Source organism: Ascaphus truei, chromosome 6, assembly GCF_040206685.1.
Source record: "Ascaphus truei isolate aAscTru1 chromosome 6, aAscTru1.hap1, whole genome shotgun sequence".
Classification (NCBI taxonomy): Eukaryota; Metazoa; Chordata; class Amphibia; order Anura; family Ascaphidae; genus Ascaphus; species Ascaphus truei.
In genome coordinates, this window is record NC_134488.1 from 120,188,888 (window position 1) to 120,208,209 (window position 19,322).

At 45.3% G+C, this 19,322-nt stretch overlaps 1 protein-coding gene across 1 annotated transcript; it reads left to right on the top strand.

The window, feature by feature from the left end:
• Positions 1-3,349: 3,349 nt before the first annotated feature.
• LOC142497776 (chymotrypsin-like elastase family member 2A) lies at positions 3,350-17,728 on the top strand. Its single transcript, XM_075606075.1, has 8 exons — positions 3,350-3,423; positions 9,447-9,535; positions 9,946-10,043; positions 11,019-11,147; positions 12,928-13,064; positions 14,976-15,121; positions 16,163-16,315; positions 17,577-17,728. Exons 1-8 carry the CDS (start codon positions 3,366-3,368, stop codon positions 17,592-17,594), a joined length of 828 nt encoding a protein of 275 aa, XP_075462190.1. The 5' UTR covers positions 3,350-3,365; the 3' UTR covers positions 17,595-17,728.
• The last annotated feature ends 1,594 nt before the right edge of the window (positions 17,729-19,322 follow it).

The following is a 19,322-nucleotide window of genomic DNA, read 5'->3' on the forward strand; positions in this document are numbered from 1 at the left end:
TCATCATTGGGGGTTCATGGAGAGGCAGCTTATGCCCAGAAGGGACTCAACAGACCGTAGTCCCGATGCCTAGTCAGACCAACCCCATCGGAGGGTTCATAGCTGGCTTCACAAGGTGGCACACAGTGCCAGAGAGGGACCCCTTATTCCCAGCAGCGGGGGATAAACACCTGGCGTGCTGGGCCCGAATGAGATAGAGTTCTCCCAAAGTCACCGTGAACGGGGCTTCCGTAGGTAACAAATGGAATCAAGCCTCAATACCTCCCCGAGACATGGCCAGCTAGGGAAGTAGGTTCAGACAGCCCCTGGAAGACTGAGCCACTGGTTGAGCCACCTGTGCTGAAGCAGGGATATCCTGAAAACCTGACCTGTTGGTGGCCCTTGAGGACTGGAGTTGACCACTCATAACCTAGAGGATGCTGCTAGGCTTGATGAGAGAGGGCTACATATTGAGGCTGCTGCTTCTGGCCTAAGCAGCCTCCTAGAAGCTGTCCGGCCCTGCCCCCTACTTGTGTTATCTCTGCTTCACCCGTCAATCTAAGCTAAGCTGGTTGATGTTTCTCTTTCCCCGTGAAAGTTAAAAGTTGCCAGAATATGAGCATATATAAGTTCTGCTAGTGTTAGTTCAGCATCCATTTCTGTTTGCAGTGCCGGGGGAATCAGATGGTTCTCATATAGCTCACAGGCCCTGTAACTGGAGGTTCTGGGCAATGCCGGCCTGCCCTACTACATTTGCACAGAGAGGGGTTGAGGGCCTGATGTACAGGATTCCCCTGCTCAGGCTTCACACTGTATAGTGGAGCGGGCAACTGTGTACAGCTAGCCACGGCTCCATTTGGCTTGGGGCAGGTACCTTTGCAAACTCAGTTACACTGGCGATAACTGATTCTCAGTTCTATATTCATGTATGTCTGGTAGAAAATACAGTGCAACGTTCACAACACGCGTATGAGCGGTCCCTGTGCTCGGGGACACAAATAAATGACAGTTGTACTACAAAAGTGTCTGGCGCCCATTATTTGTACAGCCGTTCTACCTCATCGCCCAGCCGCCTGAATCCCGCCCCGTAGTCACGGTAACCCATGCGGACCAGCCATGCATAAAGGAAGGAATGTGATTTACCACTGGCATCATTTTTTTTTGGTTCCCAAAATAATTCCCTTTCTAATTTTGTCGGTATTCTCAAAGGAAAATCAACATGGCTACGGTGGTGCTCTATGTAAAGTCATAATGTCCTTCTTCCATGTGAAGTTGGTATTTGGCCCTTGGTGGGTGTTTATACCTACCGGGTGGGTAGCAGGAGGGGTTAACCCCTTCATTGCCTTAGCTGTATTAACCGCAAAGGTAATGAAGGGGATAACTCCAACCGCAATCCCCTCCCCCCCCCCGCAAGGCCTAAACACCCACCAAGGGCCAACTACCACCTTCACCCATTCCCGTTTTCCACAATAAATATGGCACTGGTAGTTAACCCCTTCATTGCCTTAGTGGCCAACCGCTAAGGTAATGAAGTTGCCTGTAAATGCCTTTTTATTGCATGGGATGGAAGCCGGGGGTCTCCGATGCTGATGTTAATGTGTATCAGCTCCGGAGACCCCCGGCATCAATCCGATGCAGGAAAAATGCATTTTTTTTCTAAGTCCCCTCTCGCCGCTTCTCTGCAGCTTCTCCCCAGCCCCACGCCAGAAAAAGTTTTTCTGGCGTGAGGATTTTGGGAGAAACTCGCCATTCTAGAGTCGCGATCAGCCTCGATCAACTAATCGAGGCTTCTAGAATTGCACGAGTTTCAGAACCTGCCGATAAGGGGCTTATCGCCGCTCACCCGGCGATCTGTTTTGGACAGCTGCAAAAATGGGCGATTTATGCCTTTATAGCCCACTTATCGAGGCTTAAAGAATAGCAGTAGGCATTTTGGGCGAAAAGGCCTCGATATGTGTGTTATGAAGGCTTATAGAATAGGCCGCTCAGTCTTCAACTGAGCCTCTGATTGAGCCACCTGTGCTGAATCAGGGACTGATTGAGCCACCTGTGCTGAAGCAGGGATATCCTGAAAACCTGATCTGTTGGGGTTGAGGGGGGCCTTGAGGACTGGAGTTGGGCCCCCCCATGCCTGGGGCATATACTGACTAATATGTCTAGAACAAGGGGCTCACTAGAGGTCAGAGGACTTCAGATCAGCTCCGGGAACACCCCCTGATTGAGGTATGTAAAACCATTAAAAAAACAAATACACAGCAGTGTAGATTTCCGCTTGAAAGCCTATGATTCGCATATTAAAAAAATTATAGCTCTCCAGGCTTGAGGTGTTCTGCACAGAATATGTTAAACTGGTCAATAAAGTATACAGAACAACCTTCCTTCAATGGCTTGGACACTTCTAAAAAAATGAGGCATTCCCTAGTCCTCCGATCACATTTTTGAGATCCCCTTGAATCTTTCTCTTGTGACTCTCCAGGCAGGAGTCAGTGCCAGCAAGCACTGTTTAGTTTTTTTAGTAGATGTAGAGAAATAATTAATTCGCCTGGAATAAAAGAATGAGACGTATTAAAGTTTGTATCAATAAATGGTGCAAGTTTGTGTAAATTAAATCTGCCAGATTCAAACTGGCTCAACAAATCAGCTCTAATCCTAATCTTAAATAACGAGTTTATAACATATGCTGCTTAATGTATGTACTATTTAATGCCAATGAAAAAGTTTGCTCAATGCCATGGAGCAAATTGCATCATTAAATTGTTCTAATGCTTAACTAAAACGGTTGATACAGTCCTGTAAAAAATCTCTTGCAATTCAGGATACTGAGTAAAGGAATTAACCGATTGCACAAAAAGTATTCGGGTCTTTCTGCGTGATAGCAACGCTGCCGAAAATGGCGATTTAATAACCCTGGCGATTTTTTTCTATTGGGCCCTAATGTCCCTCTCTGATGTGAAGTTGGTATTTGGCCTTTTGTGTGTGTTTATACCTACCGGGTGGGTAGCGGGAGGCGTTAACCCCTTCATTACCTTAGCAGTATTAACCGCAAAGGTAATGAAGGGGTTAACTCTACCCGCCACCCCCCCGCAAGGCCTAAACATCCACCACGGGCCAAATACCCTCTTCACCCCCCCCCCCGCCCTACCCACAATAAGCATGGCACTGGTGGTTGATAAAGTTATGTGGAAAAATATATCTGTACAAGGTCTTATGTCTGTGCTTTGTTTGCAATCTGTCACGATCCTGGAGGTAAACTTTCCGCATGGTGAGAAAAAAGCCATCCTTTGCTCAGAAAGCTCTTATAATTAGCTTTATCGCGCTGGAAACAGAACACGTGAACAAAACAACGATAGCCTTTTTGGATAAATAAACCCAAGCGAGTGATAGTAATGCTCAAGCAGACAAACATGTGTCCATTTCTTGCGTTAGTGCTGTTGGTTGCCGGAGGTATGTACAGTATATTGACATTTGTGGATTGCTAATGTTTTTCAGTTTTAAATTGAAATACTTTAATATACTTATTACAAACAGCTGAGTTAACCCCACCCCCTGTCTTGAATGGGTTAAAGCAGGGGGTCTCAACTCCAGTCCTCAAGACCTCCCAACAGGTCAGGGTTTCAGGATAGCCTTGCTTCAGCACAGGTGGCTCAATCAGTCCCTGCTTCAGCACAGGAGGCTCATTCGAAGACAGCCTCTGATTGAGCCACCTGTGCTGAAGCAGGGATATTCTGAAAATCTGAACTGTTGGGGGGTCTTGAAGACTGGAATGGAGAACCCCTGGGTTAAATTAAGCTTATGGGTCACAGTCTTAACATCAACAGTATGGAAATGACCGTTTTTGGGACGCTGACTCCTAGGCATACATGGCTGGCTGCCACAAATCCATCTCCCCCTGCTTCAGCAGCCAGAAGATTCCACCTAATCTGGTTCCCCTGGTTCTTCTCCCATAGTCAGATGAATGGCCTTGATTTTTTCTTAATTCTACATATAGCCCTACACTTTGGAGTGTAGCCCCCTTCTGCCAACCACAGCCCCCCCCCCTTCTCCCTTCTCTATACCACATAATCTGCCCCAGCATTCTCTGCTACCTTCTTGGACTCTACATCACCTGTATGTGTGAAGGGACAATACTGTATACAGTCAAGCTATATTTATTTGCCAATGTCATGTAAGCCTTGCACAATGTTATGTTGCTGTGTACTGCATGCTCATTTGCATAAAATAACATGTAAGTCATAAACAAATAAAAACATTGTTTAATTCAAAATCAACTACCCCGGTTTCAAAACGTGATCTGAATGGGCATAGCAAGATGATCACAAACAACTCTGTTTCTTTTCGTACCGTATCACAAATGACATCAGAACACCGTTCCTCTTGCACCCATTATTACCAGGATATGTGCAGCAGTGGTTGGTAGAGACGGGCGAAACGGTCAAAATGGGTTTATCGGCATTTCCCGAGCTTTCCATTCAAAATCCGTTCCGCGGGGGAAAAAATCCATCGACGAACCAGTTTCAATCCGTGCGGATTCATCCAAAACCGCCACTGGATACAATCCGCTGGTGGGTTTTACCAACCCACAGATTCCGCATTCCGCTGGTGGATTTTAACAATACAATCCGTGGATTCCGTGGCTTGGATTGTTAAAATCCACGAGCGGATGGCGGAATCCACGGATTGGATTGAAGGTGATATTACAAAAACCTGCAAAAGACGAATCGCCCTTTTTGAGACCGATTCGCGGAAATCCGCAGACCAAAGGGACCGACCGATCCGAGGCGGATCTAAATCCGCAAAATAAATTCGCCCATGTCCAGTGGTTACAATGTTGGCCACAGGGACATGTTTAGGTCACAGACACTGAAAACCTTGCTGGTTCTTTAAGAGCCCCTAACATAAGATAAGAGGTTTCAAAGTTTCTCTCATGTAAAATAGCACCAGCTTTGTGTATTTCCCTTTTGTGCTATCTTTGTAGGAGGAAAGATACTTTGATACATTGCTTCAAGGAATGGAAACTATGTGGGTGACATACTAGGTGTAATACATTGTTTAAAAGTGCAGCCTGATGAATGCATTCACACAGTGATTAGGAGGGTAAGCAATAGAATAAAGTGCGATGCTATTCAGAAGTGCCAGTACTTTGTTCTATTACATGGAAGTTCCCTTATTTTCAATTAAGTCGCCTTTTCTTTTGCAACAAAGTTATTATTTGATGTGTAATTATAGTATAAACCTTTTGAACAAGGCTTACAATTATCTACATACTTTCATTCAGTTCAATGCCCCTAGTTAATATGCCTGGAAGCCATCTTCCTAGGGTTGCAGAAGAGTTCAGCTTCCTCAGCATGAACAGGAGTACAATCTTTTCCAGCACAGGGAAAACGGAGAAGTTTAGGTTAAGACTATTTAGTGGTCCATGTATCAAGGCAATTTTGGAGCAAAATCGGGGCAGATCAAAGCATTTTGCTCCAAATTTGCCCCATCTGCCCCAGCTTGCACCTTAGGGGGAGTCAGTAGAAGGAGTTGGGAGGAGTTCTGTTGAACGAAACGCGCATCGGGTATCAGGGCAGTCAGATGTTGTGACGTCACGAGTACGACAGAGACGCATGTGCGTAGTGATAGAGTTATCTTTGAGTCTAGTTATAGTCTAGTCAATTATAGATGGGCAGCTTCATAATACCTATATCACAGTACTAGCTAATATATACGGATACGCTGCATACTAAGGCTTCGCCCATGCTGCTGCTGAGCTCACTCATGTTTGAGAGTGGTGGGGTAACCAGCTCTACAAGCATGAGCGCTCGCTGTCCTGCAATCATTTTAGAGCAGGAGCGGGGGTGCGTGGCTATTAAGGGAGGGGGCGTGTCATTGGCTGGATCTTGGCTGTGTGTATGTATGTGTGTGTGTGTCTGTGCGTGTCTGTGTCCCTCCATTTTCTCTCTACCCCCTTCCCTTCTCTCTCCCCTCCCTCTCTCTCTCTTTCTCTCCCTTCCCCTCTCTCCCCCTTCCCCTCCCCCCTCTCTTCCTCTCTCCCTTACCCTCTCTCCCCCCCTTCACCCCTCTCCCCCCCCTTTCACCCCTCTCCCCCCCCCTTTAAACCCTTTCCGCTCAGCCCCCCCCCTTCCACCTCTCTCCGCTCAGCCTACACTGCCTCTCTCACCCCATTTGTCAGCTCTGCGCTCTAAGCACTCTTTCCCTTGGCTCCGCAAGCACCAAGCTTGGGAGAGCGTGCGTGCCCGCGCATGAGTGTGGACGGGTGGATGAAGATTCAAAGAGGTAACCCCGGCCAGCGTCGGTGGGGACTCAGTGGAGCAGCTACAGTGCAGTGTATAGATTCGGTACAACTAATAGCTATTGAGATAGTATTGTGATCCGTGTATACACTCCATGGGAACGTGTTTTGCTAATTATTACCATTTCATTTGTATTTTTCACACCAATCGCTTATATAAAATCTTGTTTTATCTGGTGTTTGTTCATCCCTATATATCCCTTTGGCGACCTTCTGATTAGTACCCAGCACCTTAGCACTTTAGGGATTACACCGTGTGACTCAGACCGAATGCTACATTCTGTCCTTATGCTCAGTACTCTACTATGTAACTCACACAGTCGCTGCCCTAGTAGTTTTTAATATAACTTTTATTTAGTTCTCTCCTTAATTTATTTTATTCTAAGAAATAATGAAAAGTTACATTTTATTTTCAATCAGCAGAAGCTCGAGTGTATCATATGGGGAACCCCTTCCTGTAAATATTATCTAGTCCAATAGTTCCCAGATTGCACCCCTCCAGCACTAGTATTTATACCAAGCTGAGCAGGCACCCCACTCCCAGTGCAGGAGTCACATGGTGCCCACATTATAATGAGATGTATCACATTCTGCGTCTCTGCGTCAGCTTGCACCTTGGGGAGAGTCAGTAGGAGGAGTTGGGGGGAGTTACATGGCGCACACATTATAATGAGATGTATCACATTCTGCGTCTCTGCGTCAGCTTGCACCTTGGGGAGAATATGTAACGGGTAAACAATGTGTTAACCCACCAGGCGCTCAGAAAGTCACAATGCTGTTGAATGGTATTATAAAGGTAATCTTGGGACACTGGTTATGGCTGCCCCCCAGACAGGTGAGTATATATACAGTCCTTCCCAGCAACTGGCTTGTATTTAGTGTTAAGACATAAAGACTCACTCACGAGTGGGGTTAGTGGTGCCGCAACATCCAGGTCCTCGTGTCTTTTGTGGAACCACAGGTCCTTCTGCAGTGACTCCTCTGTGTACTAGGAAATGCTGGATCAATGTGGCGCTGTGACGCCACGAGCAACCGACACCTCTTCTAGCCGCCAACCCTGCACCCGCTCCGTCGCGGTGTGTGGTCATGTGACCGGCGGCAGTGTCGTGACTTCCGGGTTCAGCAGGAGCACCAGTGGAATACCAGCAACAGCCCGGCGTGCTAACGGCAGTCAGCAGTGCTATGGAAATCCTCCCCCAGGAGATGTAGACGCAGCACAGCCGAGATGAAGAGATGAGAGAAGGCTGATGTAGTGACTATAAAAAACTTTATTGGCACAGTGTGCAAACGGATCCTCTGACGCGTTTCAGCCCATCAGGCCTTTGTCAAAGGCCTGATGGGCTGAAACGCGTCAGAGGATCCGTCTCATCTCTTCATCTCGGCTCTGCTGCGTCTACATCTCCTGGGGGAGGATTTCCAATGCACCTTGGGGAGAGTCAGTAGGAGGAGTTAGGAGGAGTTACATGGTGCACACATTATAATGAGATGTATCACATTCTGCGTCTCTGCCCCAGCTTGCACCTTGGGAAGAGTCAGTAGGAGGAGTTGGGGGAGTTACATGGTGCACACATTATAATGAGATGTATCACATTCTGCGTCTCTGCCCCAGCTTGCACCTTGGGGAGTCAGAAGGAGGAGTTGGGGAGGAGTTACATGGTGCACACATTATAATGAGATGTATCACATTCTGCGTCTCTGCCCCAGCTTGCACCTTGGGGAGAGTCAGTAGGAGGAGTTAGGAGGAGTTACATGGTGCACACATTATAATGAGATGTATCACATTCTGCGTCTCTGCCCCAGCTTGCACCTTGGGAAGAGTCAGTAGGAGGAGTTGGGGGAGTTACATGGTGCACACATTATAATGAGATGTATCACATTCTGCGTCTCTGCCCCAGGGAGCAGTTGGGAAGGAATTACATGGTGCACACATTATAATGAGATGTATCATGATTTGCATCTATCTGCTCCGCTCTTTTTGCCTTTTATTTGCATCCCAAAATCTTCCATATCTGAAGTGGAGTAAGTCTAACATTCTGCCGGTGCTGGATTTAAAATGTTGCCAACCATAGACACTTACCCCGTGCCGCCAGCTCCTGCAGCGCTGCCCTCCTTCTGCAGCGTCACGTGATGACACGTTTCCATAACAACACGACGCCATATGATGTTTCGTTATCATGGTAACTCATCACCATGTGACATCACCGCATCATTTGACGCCGCGATGCTACACAAGGAGGAGGGTGGCGCGAAGGAGAAGGTAAGAGACCTTTACAGAGGCAGCACTCTCTCCCCCGGCAATTAGTGGGGAAAAGAGCCACCCCCAAATTTTGCCTGGGCCTAATGGGAAATCCACCACTGCATTCTGCATCAGATGTAAGAAACTGCTCTTACACACAGTATGCCGCAGCTCTGCTCCAGAAAACAGCAGTGCATCTAAACACACGCTCCTCTGCGCTGATACGTAGTCCCCTCTGGCTTTGAATTTGTGGGAAGGTCGGTTCAGTTACTAAAATGATTAACCAAACAGTGTCTACAATTATCACCTCTCATTTATTATCATCTTGTTCTATTAACACTGTTTAGTTTTTTTCCCCCACAAGTTGGCTTAGGGAAATACTGCATGTCCGTGTACAATGTGTGTATGTGGCAAAGTTTAGGCTGACATCTTGCCCAGTGCAGTGTTTGCAGATCTACAGTTTGCACATCCTGCAGCAAATGCCTGAGAGTGGGGGCATGATGGAATAAGCTGCAGGCGGTGCATGCAAAGTCATGGCAAAGTCAAACATCCACAAGCTGAAACAAACTGCTGGGCAGTGCTAATACCACTTTGCTGAAGGAGTGGCTCAGTGAGCCAAGACACTGACTCTGATACCTAATAACACTGAGTTTGAAGCAGGGGAACCTGGTTCAGTTCACAGTGTCAGCTCCTTGGGCGAGTCACTTTATCTCCCTGTGCCAAAAAATAGATTGTAAGCTCTCTGGGGCAGGGCCTGGTGCCTGCACAAATTCTATGTACAGCGCTGTGTACACTGGCATGGCTATACAAGAAAAAAAAAACTATTTATAATTATCATCTGGTTGCAAATGTTATTAAATTTGGGACTATTTGATGAGTACTTTAGGTTCAAATAAGGTTGAAATGTTTCACTTTTCTTCTTTGTATTGTCCCATGCAGCTTCCGGCTGTGGAGTTTCCACATACCAACCTGCTGTATCCCGAGTGGTGAATGGGGAGGAGGCTATTCCAAACAGCTGGCCCTGGCAAGTAAGGCTGCGTCCACGCTAACGCTGAGCGCGCTTGGCGCTGAGTGCATTGAGTTCAATAAATCACAATGTGTACGGCCATGCTCACACGGCGCGTGCGGGCTCGTCCCTGTACGCTCGCGGGCACTAGACACTTGGAGAGACAGATTAATTTGATTTCCAGGCGCGCTGAAGGGTCACATGATCATCAGCAATCAATCAGCACCAGTCACTACTCAGCCACGCCCCACCCCCCCCCCTACTCGCGCCTGGAAAAAAATATGCAGGACAGCCGAGCGCTCATGCTTGGAGATTTGGTGACATCACCGCACGCTCAGCAGCAGCTTGGCCGCAGCCTAAGATGTTTTGGCCTCGCTCTACCCGAATGCATGTCCAACACCGTGTTGATTTTGTACGTTTCCTTACTTACAGGTATCACTCCAGTACATTTACAATGGGTACTGGTATCATACCTGCGGCGGAAGCCTTATAGCATCAAACTGGGTCCTGACTGCTGCTCACTGCATCAGGTGTGTATTTATTGGAACAACTACTATTATTAATTATTATTAACTACTATGGTGTCATTATCCTAATACTAACATCACTTTCGCATAGGGAGGGAGGAGATAGCACACATATCGATGGTCAGCCTCTCCAGCATGGAAAGAGTTAATAAGAGTTGTGAAAAAGTGTGCTCTCCGCGGGCCATTTATCACAGGCGCCCAGCTGCGAAACGGGAGCAAACAAACTGCCCGGAACTTACTGTATCAAGAAAACCCTTTTCCCACTGAATTCCATGGGATGTTTTGCTTTGATACATCGGGGGCACCACTTTTGCACCAGATTTGCAGAGAAAAACTTTGATCAATAACACACAGTGTTTCTTTGGTTAACTCTTCCACTGCTGGATGAACTGCAGTGCTTTCCATTGTCCAGCCTGGAACTCCAAAACCAGCATTATTACTGTATGTTACCTCCACACTCTGTAGTGTTTCTATCTGAATTGGGTATCATTTGCCTTTGAGTGCCAATTTACCAACATGTCAACTCCAGATGCTCTTCCCCCGACCGCACAAATACACCAACACCCACAGATACACATACAGACACACTGATGCACCCCCAGTGCACATACAATAACGCACTAATTCATTTAGACACTGATACACACACACAAAGGCACTGGTACACAATGTCTACATCAGTGGTGGCCAACTCCTAATGACTGAGCCACTGATTGACCCACCTGTGCTGAAGCAGCGATATCCTTAAAAACCAACCTGTTGGGACTAGAGTCGGCCAACCCTGGTCCAAATACAGGCACATTAATACATACAACAATACACACAGATTGGCACATGCATCTTCACAGAAAGCTACCCATGTCTATTTACTATTTAGAATTGTAAGCCTGTAATCTCTGATTATATGGGGACTATCCCCTTATTAGTCCAGTTGCAAACTTGTATAACTCACTCTTTTTTTCTTCTTCTTCTTCTTAGTTCCTCCAATGTCTACAGAGTACTGCTTGGCAAACACAACCTTGGACTGAGTGAACCAGGCCAGAAAACCATCAACGTTATTAAACTCCTTAACCACTCAAAGTGGAATCCAAACCGGTTGTCCAACGGGTAATGTTGTCCTCTAACGGAGGAGGCTTCCAGTATGATATTATGCATAGTTAAAAGAACTTAATGCTTCCAATAATCAGAGAGAGGATTACAGGTAGAATACATATTTACTAACACTTAACGTTGAACAAATCACTTACTTTTATTGGGAGGAAAAGATGCAAGAGGGGCGAGTTTGTGTATATACATATTGTAAGAGATGTGTGCAGAGGTACACTAATGGAGACCGATTTGGGTGCAATTAAAACCTGGTTTAATTGATCCTGTCCCTTTAAACACTGTACAGCATACAAAAACAAAATAAACAAACACCTACTCCACTTTGGAGACTAAATAGACAATACATGCCCTAACTATCTGTGACTGGCTGGATAAGCCAGTTCCCAGCCCAAAAACATATCAACATATTTATCAAGGAGCACTATATAAGAAAGTTTTATCTGACTGTGCTGGTCCGGAGTCTCCAGATGCAGGCGTTTCAGTCCTGTTGCTCCAAGGAAGTCTCTTGTCAGCAACAGCCCTGGTGTGTGCTTCAATACTCTCTCCTCTGTCTTCGCCCTCCTTTGTCAGCACAGTTGTGTGCTAAGGAATCTCTCTGCAGTTTCACACCAGAGGCTTTTTTACAGCTCTGATTAGCCAGGTGGAGACTGGTTAAATGCCTGGCTGCAATTAACCAGCTCCCTGCTGCATTACTCAGAGCTCTGAGGCAGCTTTATTTAAAACAGGGTTAAGTCCCTGTTACACACACACATACTGTATATATATATATATATATATATATATATATATATATATATATATATAAAAATTATATATATATATATATATATATATATATATATATATATATACACACACACACGCAAATGGAGGGAAAGTGCACATCAAAAGGGTTCAATAAAGTAAGAATGTGGGTGCAGTATGCCTAAACACAAAGTGTTATGCCTAGAAAAAAACACAGGAACTCCATGATCAGAATTAAGTAAAAATGTATTGGTTTCCAAACTATTGACTATATATGTAAAAAAAATAAAAAATAATAATAATATATATATATATATAAATATACACAGTATACACACAATTTTCCATACAAATGGGAGGACTTGCGAAGCTCCGATAATTTACTTTAATGGCAGTTATTGACAATCAAGTTGCGATAAATATTATCTGAGTTTCATGAACGCCCCCTCTGGGCATAGGCTGCTTCTCTGTGAACCTTTAGAGTATTGTGGAGCTATTTCTAGGAACGCTATCTAAACAGGGTACTGTCCATAACTAGAAAACAATAGAAGGAATCCTTACCCTATTAAACATATGAACATATCTACACTATTGACAGTGAGATCCCACTACTGCAACTCCTCCTGGGATCTAAGTTCCAGAAGCTTGCCCCTCACTATACATATATCCTACCGTGACTTCCCTGTCTCCAGGCAGAAGTGAGCAGGGCTTAACTTCCTGCTGAGTCACCCCAGCACCATGTGATGGGAAAAGGGGCATTACTCTGTGTGGGCCCACACAGTTAACCCCTTAAGGCCCAAAGGGGGTTACAATCATAATAATTATTTATTCAAATGATTTAGACATATTAGCTTTAGCGCAAGCAAAATTAGTGCTAACAAGCTCTTGTTAAGTAGTAGTAATTTTGTTGTATTGAAAAGACTAATAGTTTTAGCAAGGTATCTAACCCACGGTGTCTCTCTTCTCTATGCTACTGCGACCGGTGCCTTTTTGTTGAATTTGAACCCACTTTCTAAATATCCTTTTCTTTCCCCAGATTTGATATCTCCCTCATTAAGTTGGAGGAGCATGTTACTTACAGTAGCACCATCCAGCCTTCCTGCCTGCCTCCCGCCGGGTATATCCTGCCACACAATTCTGGCTGCTATGTTACAGGCTGGGGAAATGTGCAGAGTAAGTGACAAAGCTTCATAATGTTGCATTCAGCCAGGAAAATCATTAAATAGCAATATTGAGGCAAAAAGTATAGAAAAGAACAATACAGTATCTTCTCTACAAACAAAAGTGCTGGCTGCCAAAAAAGTATACTTAGGTCTAAATTAAAGCTGCAGTTCAGTCAATATCCTGCATGTGTGTTTTTTTTTAATAAATCAATTCTGTAGTAAGAAAAAATACTTTAAGCATTTTCTGTTTTAAAAAAAACAACTTTGAAAGATCAATTTTCTTGTATTTTATTTTAACAACCATTTACTAAGGCACTGCCCCTTCATGTCCTGTCACAAGCTCTGGCACACCCCTTTGTCAGCACTGCCCTCCCTCTAGCACATGTCAGTGCAGGAGTGCTCATGAATATTCATAAGCTTCCACTGAGTGACAGAAGCAGAGGAAAAACATATCCCATATCTAAAGATTTCGCCAATCAATACATGGAGAATGAATTGACTGACAGCTATACAGTTCTTTAGGTAATTAGAGATTGCCCCCATGAAACTATTGAATTAAAAAAATAAATAAAAACTAAAAAAAAGACTGAACTGCAGCTTTAATCCCGTGGGATTCATTAATAACACAAGATATGCAGTGATCTAAATGCTGAGTATGAGCATCTTTCTCTCCGTGCTCCTGTGGCTGGGTTATGTAACATCAGGATGTGATGGTGCCAAGCCACTCAGAATAGAAGCAACTATTGATTATCTCACTAGGTTATTTTATTGGTGTTGTAACAATGTAATGTAGCAACCCACTTGAATGTAATATGTTATCCACAGTGATGATAGTCACGTTTTTAGTTAGCGGTGGTCAGAGACACCGAGATATTCACAGCAGTCTGTGCATCTCAGAAAACACACTGATACAAAGACACAGGCAGCGCTCACAGATAAGCCAACACCCAACATATTATGATCGTTCCTTACATTACAGATTAAACTGCTTAATCAGGACAGGTTTGGTTTACCTGGGTGCACTGCCGTCTATAACAGGGGTGGCCAACTCCAGTCCTCAAGGGCTACCAACAGGTCAAGTTTTCAGGATATCCCTGCTTCAGCACAAGTGGCTCAATCAGTGGCTCAGTCTTCAACTGCACCATCTGTGCTGAAGCAGGGATATCCTGAAAACCTTACTTGTTGGTGGCCCTTGTGGACTGGAGTTGGCCACCCCTGGTCTATACCTTTGTTAATGAAAATGAAGCTTTCCTACAAAAGGAGATTGTGCCCAAAACATTCCACATATAAAGCGTTTTCTGCACCAGCACTTTGGCCCATATGTACTATGTGGTGTAAACCCATAAGGTACAGTACATGATGTCCCTTTCAGGTGAATGGGCCACAAGGTGTGTTAGAGAATATGTATTTAGGATTTCTATAAGTATCGCCGCCTCTCAACAGAAGAATACAATTTCTATTAGAGAAGGAAACACAAGGAATACGGGCGCGCTGAAGCACTGGCTGCAAACACAATTTATTGACGAAATGTAAATTAATTTGCACTTAGCTCAAACAAAGAACACACACAGTATGTGACACGGTTGCAAGCCTTTTGGTTGTGTCCCCGCACAGCTAACTGGACGTTTTAACATGTAAACTGAGGTCTGTGGTGTCTTGTTTCTGCAATCACTGTCCCAGAGCACCTCTTCTGTCTCTGAAATAGGAACCTAGACAGGAGCAGGTTGCAAATCGAGATACCATGCACCAGTAGGGAGAAGAAACAGCCAGATAACACTATTCATTTACATCAACAATCACAGCCCTAAACACGCACATAGAACCTCCTTCCAAACCCACACTGCAACAGAGACATCATGGAAGAGATTCCTGTTAACTGTGACCAGGTTTCAGCACTGACATTGTTTGGTTATTTCTGCAGCTAATGGTCCTTCTCCGGATAAGCTGCAGCAGGGCCTTTTGCTGGTGGTGGATCATGCAACATGTTCTCAGTCTGACTGGTGGGGGAGAAGTGTGCAGACCAACATGATCTGTGGTGGCGGGGATGGAATTATCTCCAGCTGTTATGTATGTCACCACATTGTTATTCCTTCTACCAAATCGCTGTCTTGTGTTTTTATTATTCTTATTACACTGGGTGCTCATTTGCATGTCATTACCCAGAATCCCTGGCTGCAGTGGAAACAGTGGCGGATTTACAAAAATGCCGCCTCTGGCCTTGGGCACTTACCTGGTGCCGCACTTTTCCTTCGTGCAACCCTCCTCCTCCTCCAACGTGAACTAACGCTGTGACGTCACATGGCATCGCGTTACCACAGTAATGCGACATCACACTGCGTCACGTTGCCATGGTAACACAACACCGTGTACCGTCGCAGCGTCATTTGATGCTGAAGGACGAGCGCGGCATAAAGGAGAAGGTAAGCAGTTTACAGAAGTCCAGCTCTCTACCAAGGCAATCAGTGGGGAAGAGAGGGAGCCTTTGTATATTGGGGGGACGGACGGACACACAGACATTTTCCGCCCCCAGGCCTGGGCCTGTCAGGAAATCCGCCACTGAGTGGAAGCATTGTATGCTAAGAGGAAAAGGGGAAAAGCAGGGATGCCGATCTGTCTGAGGAATGTTAATGCCCTCACAGGTGGTATTTGTATTTGCTATTATTGTTACATATTGTATAAAGCCTCCTCTCCCCTTTCCTCTGTCAAGGGTTGTTCCCAGGATTATAGTTGCAATGCCAGGCAGCGGATCACTATGGCTCAGCATTATAATAATGTATTTGTAAAGAATGTCAAGGACTTTGCAGAACACAGCAGCACAGGCAGAACCAGCCCAGCTGTATCAGCCGTGAACTAAAATAGGTGTTATCATTCGAAAGAATCCTGCACATTAGTATATATCCCAAAACGTGTTCAATCACAAATAACATATCCGGGCCCATTCTGCAGCCCATAATTGCTTAGCAAATGAATCTTTAAATCACTTCAAAACAGCCCTCTACCTGCTAAAGTCTTCACCAGTGACCCATAAGATGTGGAACCCGCCGGCTGTATTATATTCTGTATGCTTCTGTGTCCTAATGCTAAGGCTCTCCGCATTATATCTGGCAGGGCGACTCCGGAGGACCTCTGAACTGCCAGAACGAGGAGGGTAAATGGGAGCTGCATGGTGTGGTCAGTTTTGGCTCTTCGAGTGGCTGTAATTATTACAAAAAGCCGTCCGTCTTCACTCGCGTTTCAGATTTCAACAGTTGGATCAGCACGGTAAGAGCCTCGACGTGCAGTGTCAGCGCGGTAAGAGCCTTGCCGCGCAGTATCAGCGCGGTAAGAGCCTCGCCGCGCAGTGTCAGCGCGGTAAGAGCCTCGCAGCGCAGTATCAGCGCGGTAAGAGCCGCGCAGTGTCAGCGCGGTAAGAGCCTCGCCGCGCAGTATCAGCGCGGTAAGAGCCTCGCCGCACAGTGTCAGCGCGGTAAGAGCCTCGCCGCGCAGTGTCAGCGCGGTAAGAGCCTCGCCGCGCAGTATCAGCGCGGTAAGAGCCTCGCCGCGCAATGTCAGCACGGTAAGAGCCTCGCCGCGCAGTGTCAGCACGGTAAGAGCCTCGCCGCGCAGTATCAGCGCGGTAAGAGCCTCGCCGCGCAGTATCAGCGCGGTAAGAGTCTCGCCGCGCAGTTCGGCTGACATTCAGGTGGTTGACTTGTTCCTGCTCAATAGCCGAGAAAAATAAAACACTAAACTCTGCCTTTCTTAATGGGATAAGAGCAGAAGCCGCCCCGAGGCTTGTTTGGAAGATAATGGAGGGTGTTTATTAAACTGTGATGGTGCTGGAGTCAGTCGTAGTTTCCTTGCTATACTGATTAGCACTAACTATAGCTAACTAGCTATCACGTTAGTTTAATGAGTAACCATAGCGTTTCCATTTAATGAAAATATACATAATTGCACCTACAGTACATTTAATACAAACAGCATTGGGGTTAAGTATATGTATCTGTGCATGTGAGTACACATGTATATAGGACTTGGAGTGTGTGTGACTTCAATTGTGTTTTATGGGATACTGTCCCGATCGGCACTATTCCAGTTAATGGAATATCCCAAAATTGGTTATTAGCTCGGAAGTATGATTTCATTTGAATTCTTCTTTTAATAAATGTTGAAACAATGTTTATCTTTGCCATAAGGTTATTACTACTATTTTGACTAAGCCACGGATTGAGCCACCAATGCTGAAGCAGGGATATCCTTAAATACTGACCTGTTGGTGGCCATTGAGGTCTGAGACAATGGGGCTTTTGGGGACCAGTGGAAGACGTAGATGAAAGTGCAGAATTGAATGTAAATGCGTCCCTCCACTTCTCATCTTCCCGTGGCATTGGAAGAATAGCATCTTAATGACATTGTATGTGATAGGAAAGTAGCTACACCTCTCTCATATTCAGCTGGCCAAGGTTAATCTGTTTTTCATTAATGTCCATACACAGTACAGAATAAAAGTACAATTTAATGTTTATCTTTTTGTCCCCAGACCATGGCATCCAATTAAACACTGCGGAGAATCTCGTGCTGAGAGCAAGAAAAACGTACAGATTTCACGTCGGATATAACACAGATGCTATAATAAATAAAAGCAATCACATTGATTTTTCACAATCTTTGAATAAATTATGTCTGTTCATTTTTCGTCTATAAGCCTGTATTAGTCATGTACGTGAACAAATGGAGTTTTGATAAAATGATGTTTAATTTAGAAATCTGTATATATAAATCCATATATAACTGATATTTATGAATATCAGACAACTAATGGGAATAGTGAGCGCTGGTCTTGTTTAGTAGGGTGTGCACACGTATTTTATACTTTCAGATCAATAACAATATAAAGTCAGTAGCTTCTGCATATACTCAATTGGTGCCTGATTGATTTATGTACGTACAGCAGCTGTCAAGCTCAAGGACCGAAGTGTATTAGTTTTGAGGATCCAGTCTCATAAGAGTGAGGTTTAACTGTGGAAAGCTTTCAAACACGTTGATGAGATTGGATTTGTAATCTGTAAACCCATCATCACAATGTATAATATATAGTATTTTTAATGCACATATATACTATACTATTGACAAAGGCATCTACATTGAGTTGGTTCTCCAAGCACAAGTATCTTTAGAAAGTAGGTTTCAAGAAAACACACACCCAAGAATAGCACTGAATAGCATTTTCCAGTGGTACATTTTCTTATTTATTGGCAGAAATGTTCTGTAATATATATTGTGCTGTTTTATGCACCATGTCCAAGCATGTCAAACTCGAAGGCTAACACGGGCCAAATAAACAAGGTTTAAGTTTATGTGGGCCGCAAAAAAACAAAAACTTCAATTTTCATAGAAACGTACAGTAGGTTTATTTCGAAAAGTACAGTATAAAAAAAGAACAACGATAAAATTAATGTTTTCTTCCTGACACTTGGCATCTCTGACTCTCTCTCTCTCTCTCTCGTGACTCTCTCTGACTCTCCCTCTCTCTCTCCCCCTCTCTGACTCTCCCTCTCTCTGACTCTCCCTCTCTCTGACTCTCTCTCTCTCTGACTCTCTCTCTCTCTGACTCTCTCTCTCAGACACACTCTCTCTCTCAGACACTCTCTCTCTCAGACACTCTCTCTCTCAGACACTCTCAGACACACTCTCTCTCTCAGACACTCAGACACACTTATACACACACATACACTGAGACACACACACTGAGACACACACACACACACTCAGACACACACACTCAGACACTCACATACACACGGGGGAATCGGACCGGAATCGGGGGGGGGGGGGATCGGAGCGGGGGGAATAGAAGCAGGGGGGAATCGGAGCGGGGGGGGGATCGGAGCGGAATCGGAGCAAGGGGGGAATCGGAACGGGGGGAATCGGAACGGGGGGGATCGGAGCAGGGGTAGATCGGAGCGGAATCGGAACGAGGGGGAATCGGAGAAAGGGGGGAATCGGAACGGAATCGGAACGGGGGGATCGGAGCAGGGGGAGTGAAATCGGAACGGGGGGGAATCGAAACGGGGGGGGGGGATAGGAGCAAGGGGGGGGGGGAAAATCGGAGCAGGAGGGCAAAAAAAAATTCTGGCAGCGTGCCAGCAAATCAGGAGGGGGGAGTTTTTTTTTTTTTCTTTGGAGAGAGCGCACGCTGCCTGGCACATCGCAAGCTAAATATTGGCTGGGCCGCAAAGATAATCGTTGTGGGCCGCACGCGGCGAGTTTGACATGTTTGTGTAGA

Bases quoted from the DNA above. Each gene is read 5' to 3' on its own strand.
- LOC142497776 (XM_075606075.1), top strand. From the start codon at position 3,366: ATGCTCAAGCAGACAAACATGTGTCCATTTCTTGCGTTAGTGCTGTTG. The intron at 3,424-9,446 runs GTATGTACAGTA...TGTCCCATGCAG, and splicing joins AGTGCTGTTGGTTGCCGGAG to CTTCCGGCTGTGGAGTTTCC. The intron at 10,044-11,018 runs GTGTGTATTTAT...TCTTCTTCTTAG, and splicing joins ACTGCTGCTCACTGCATCAG to TTCCTCCAATGTCTACAGAG.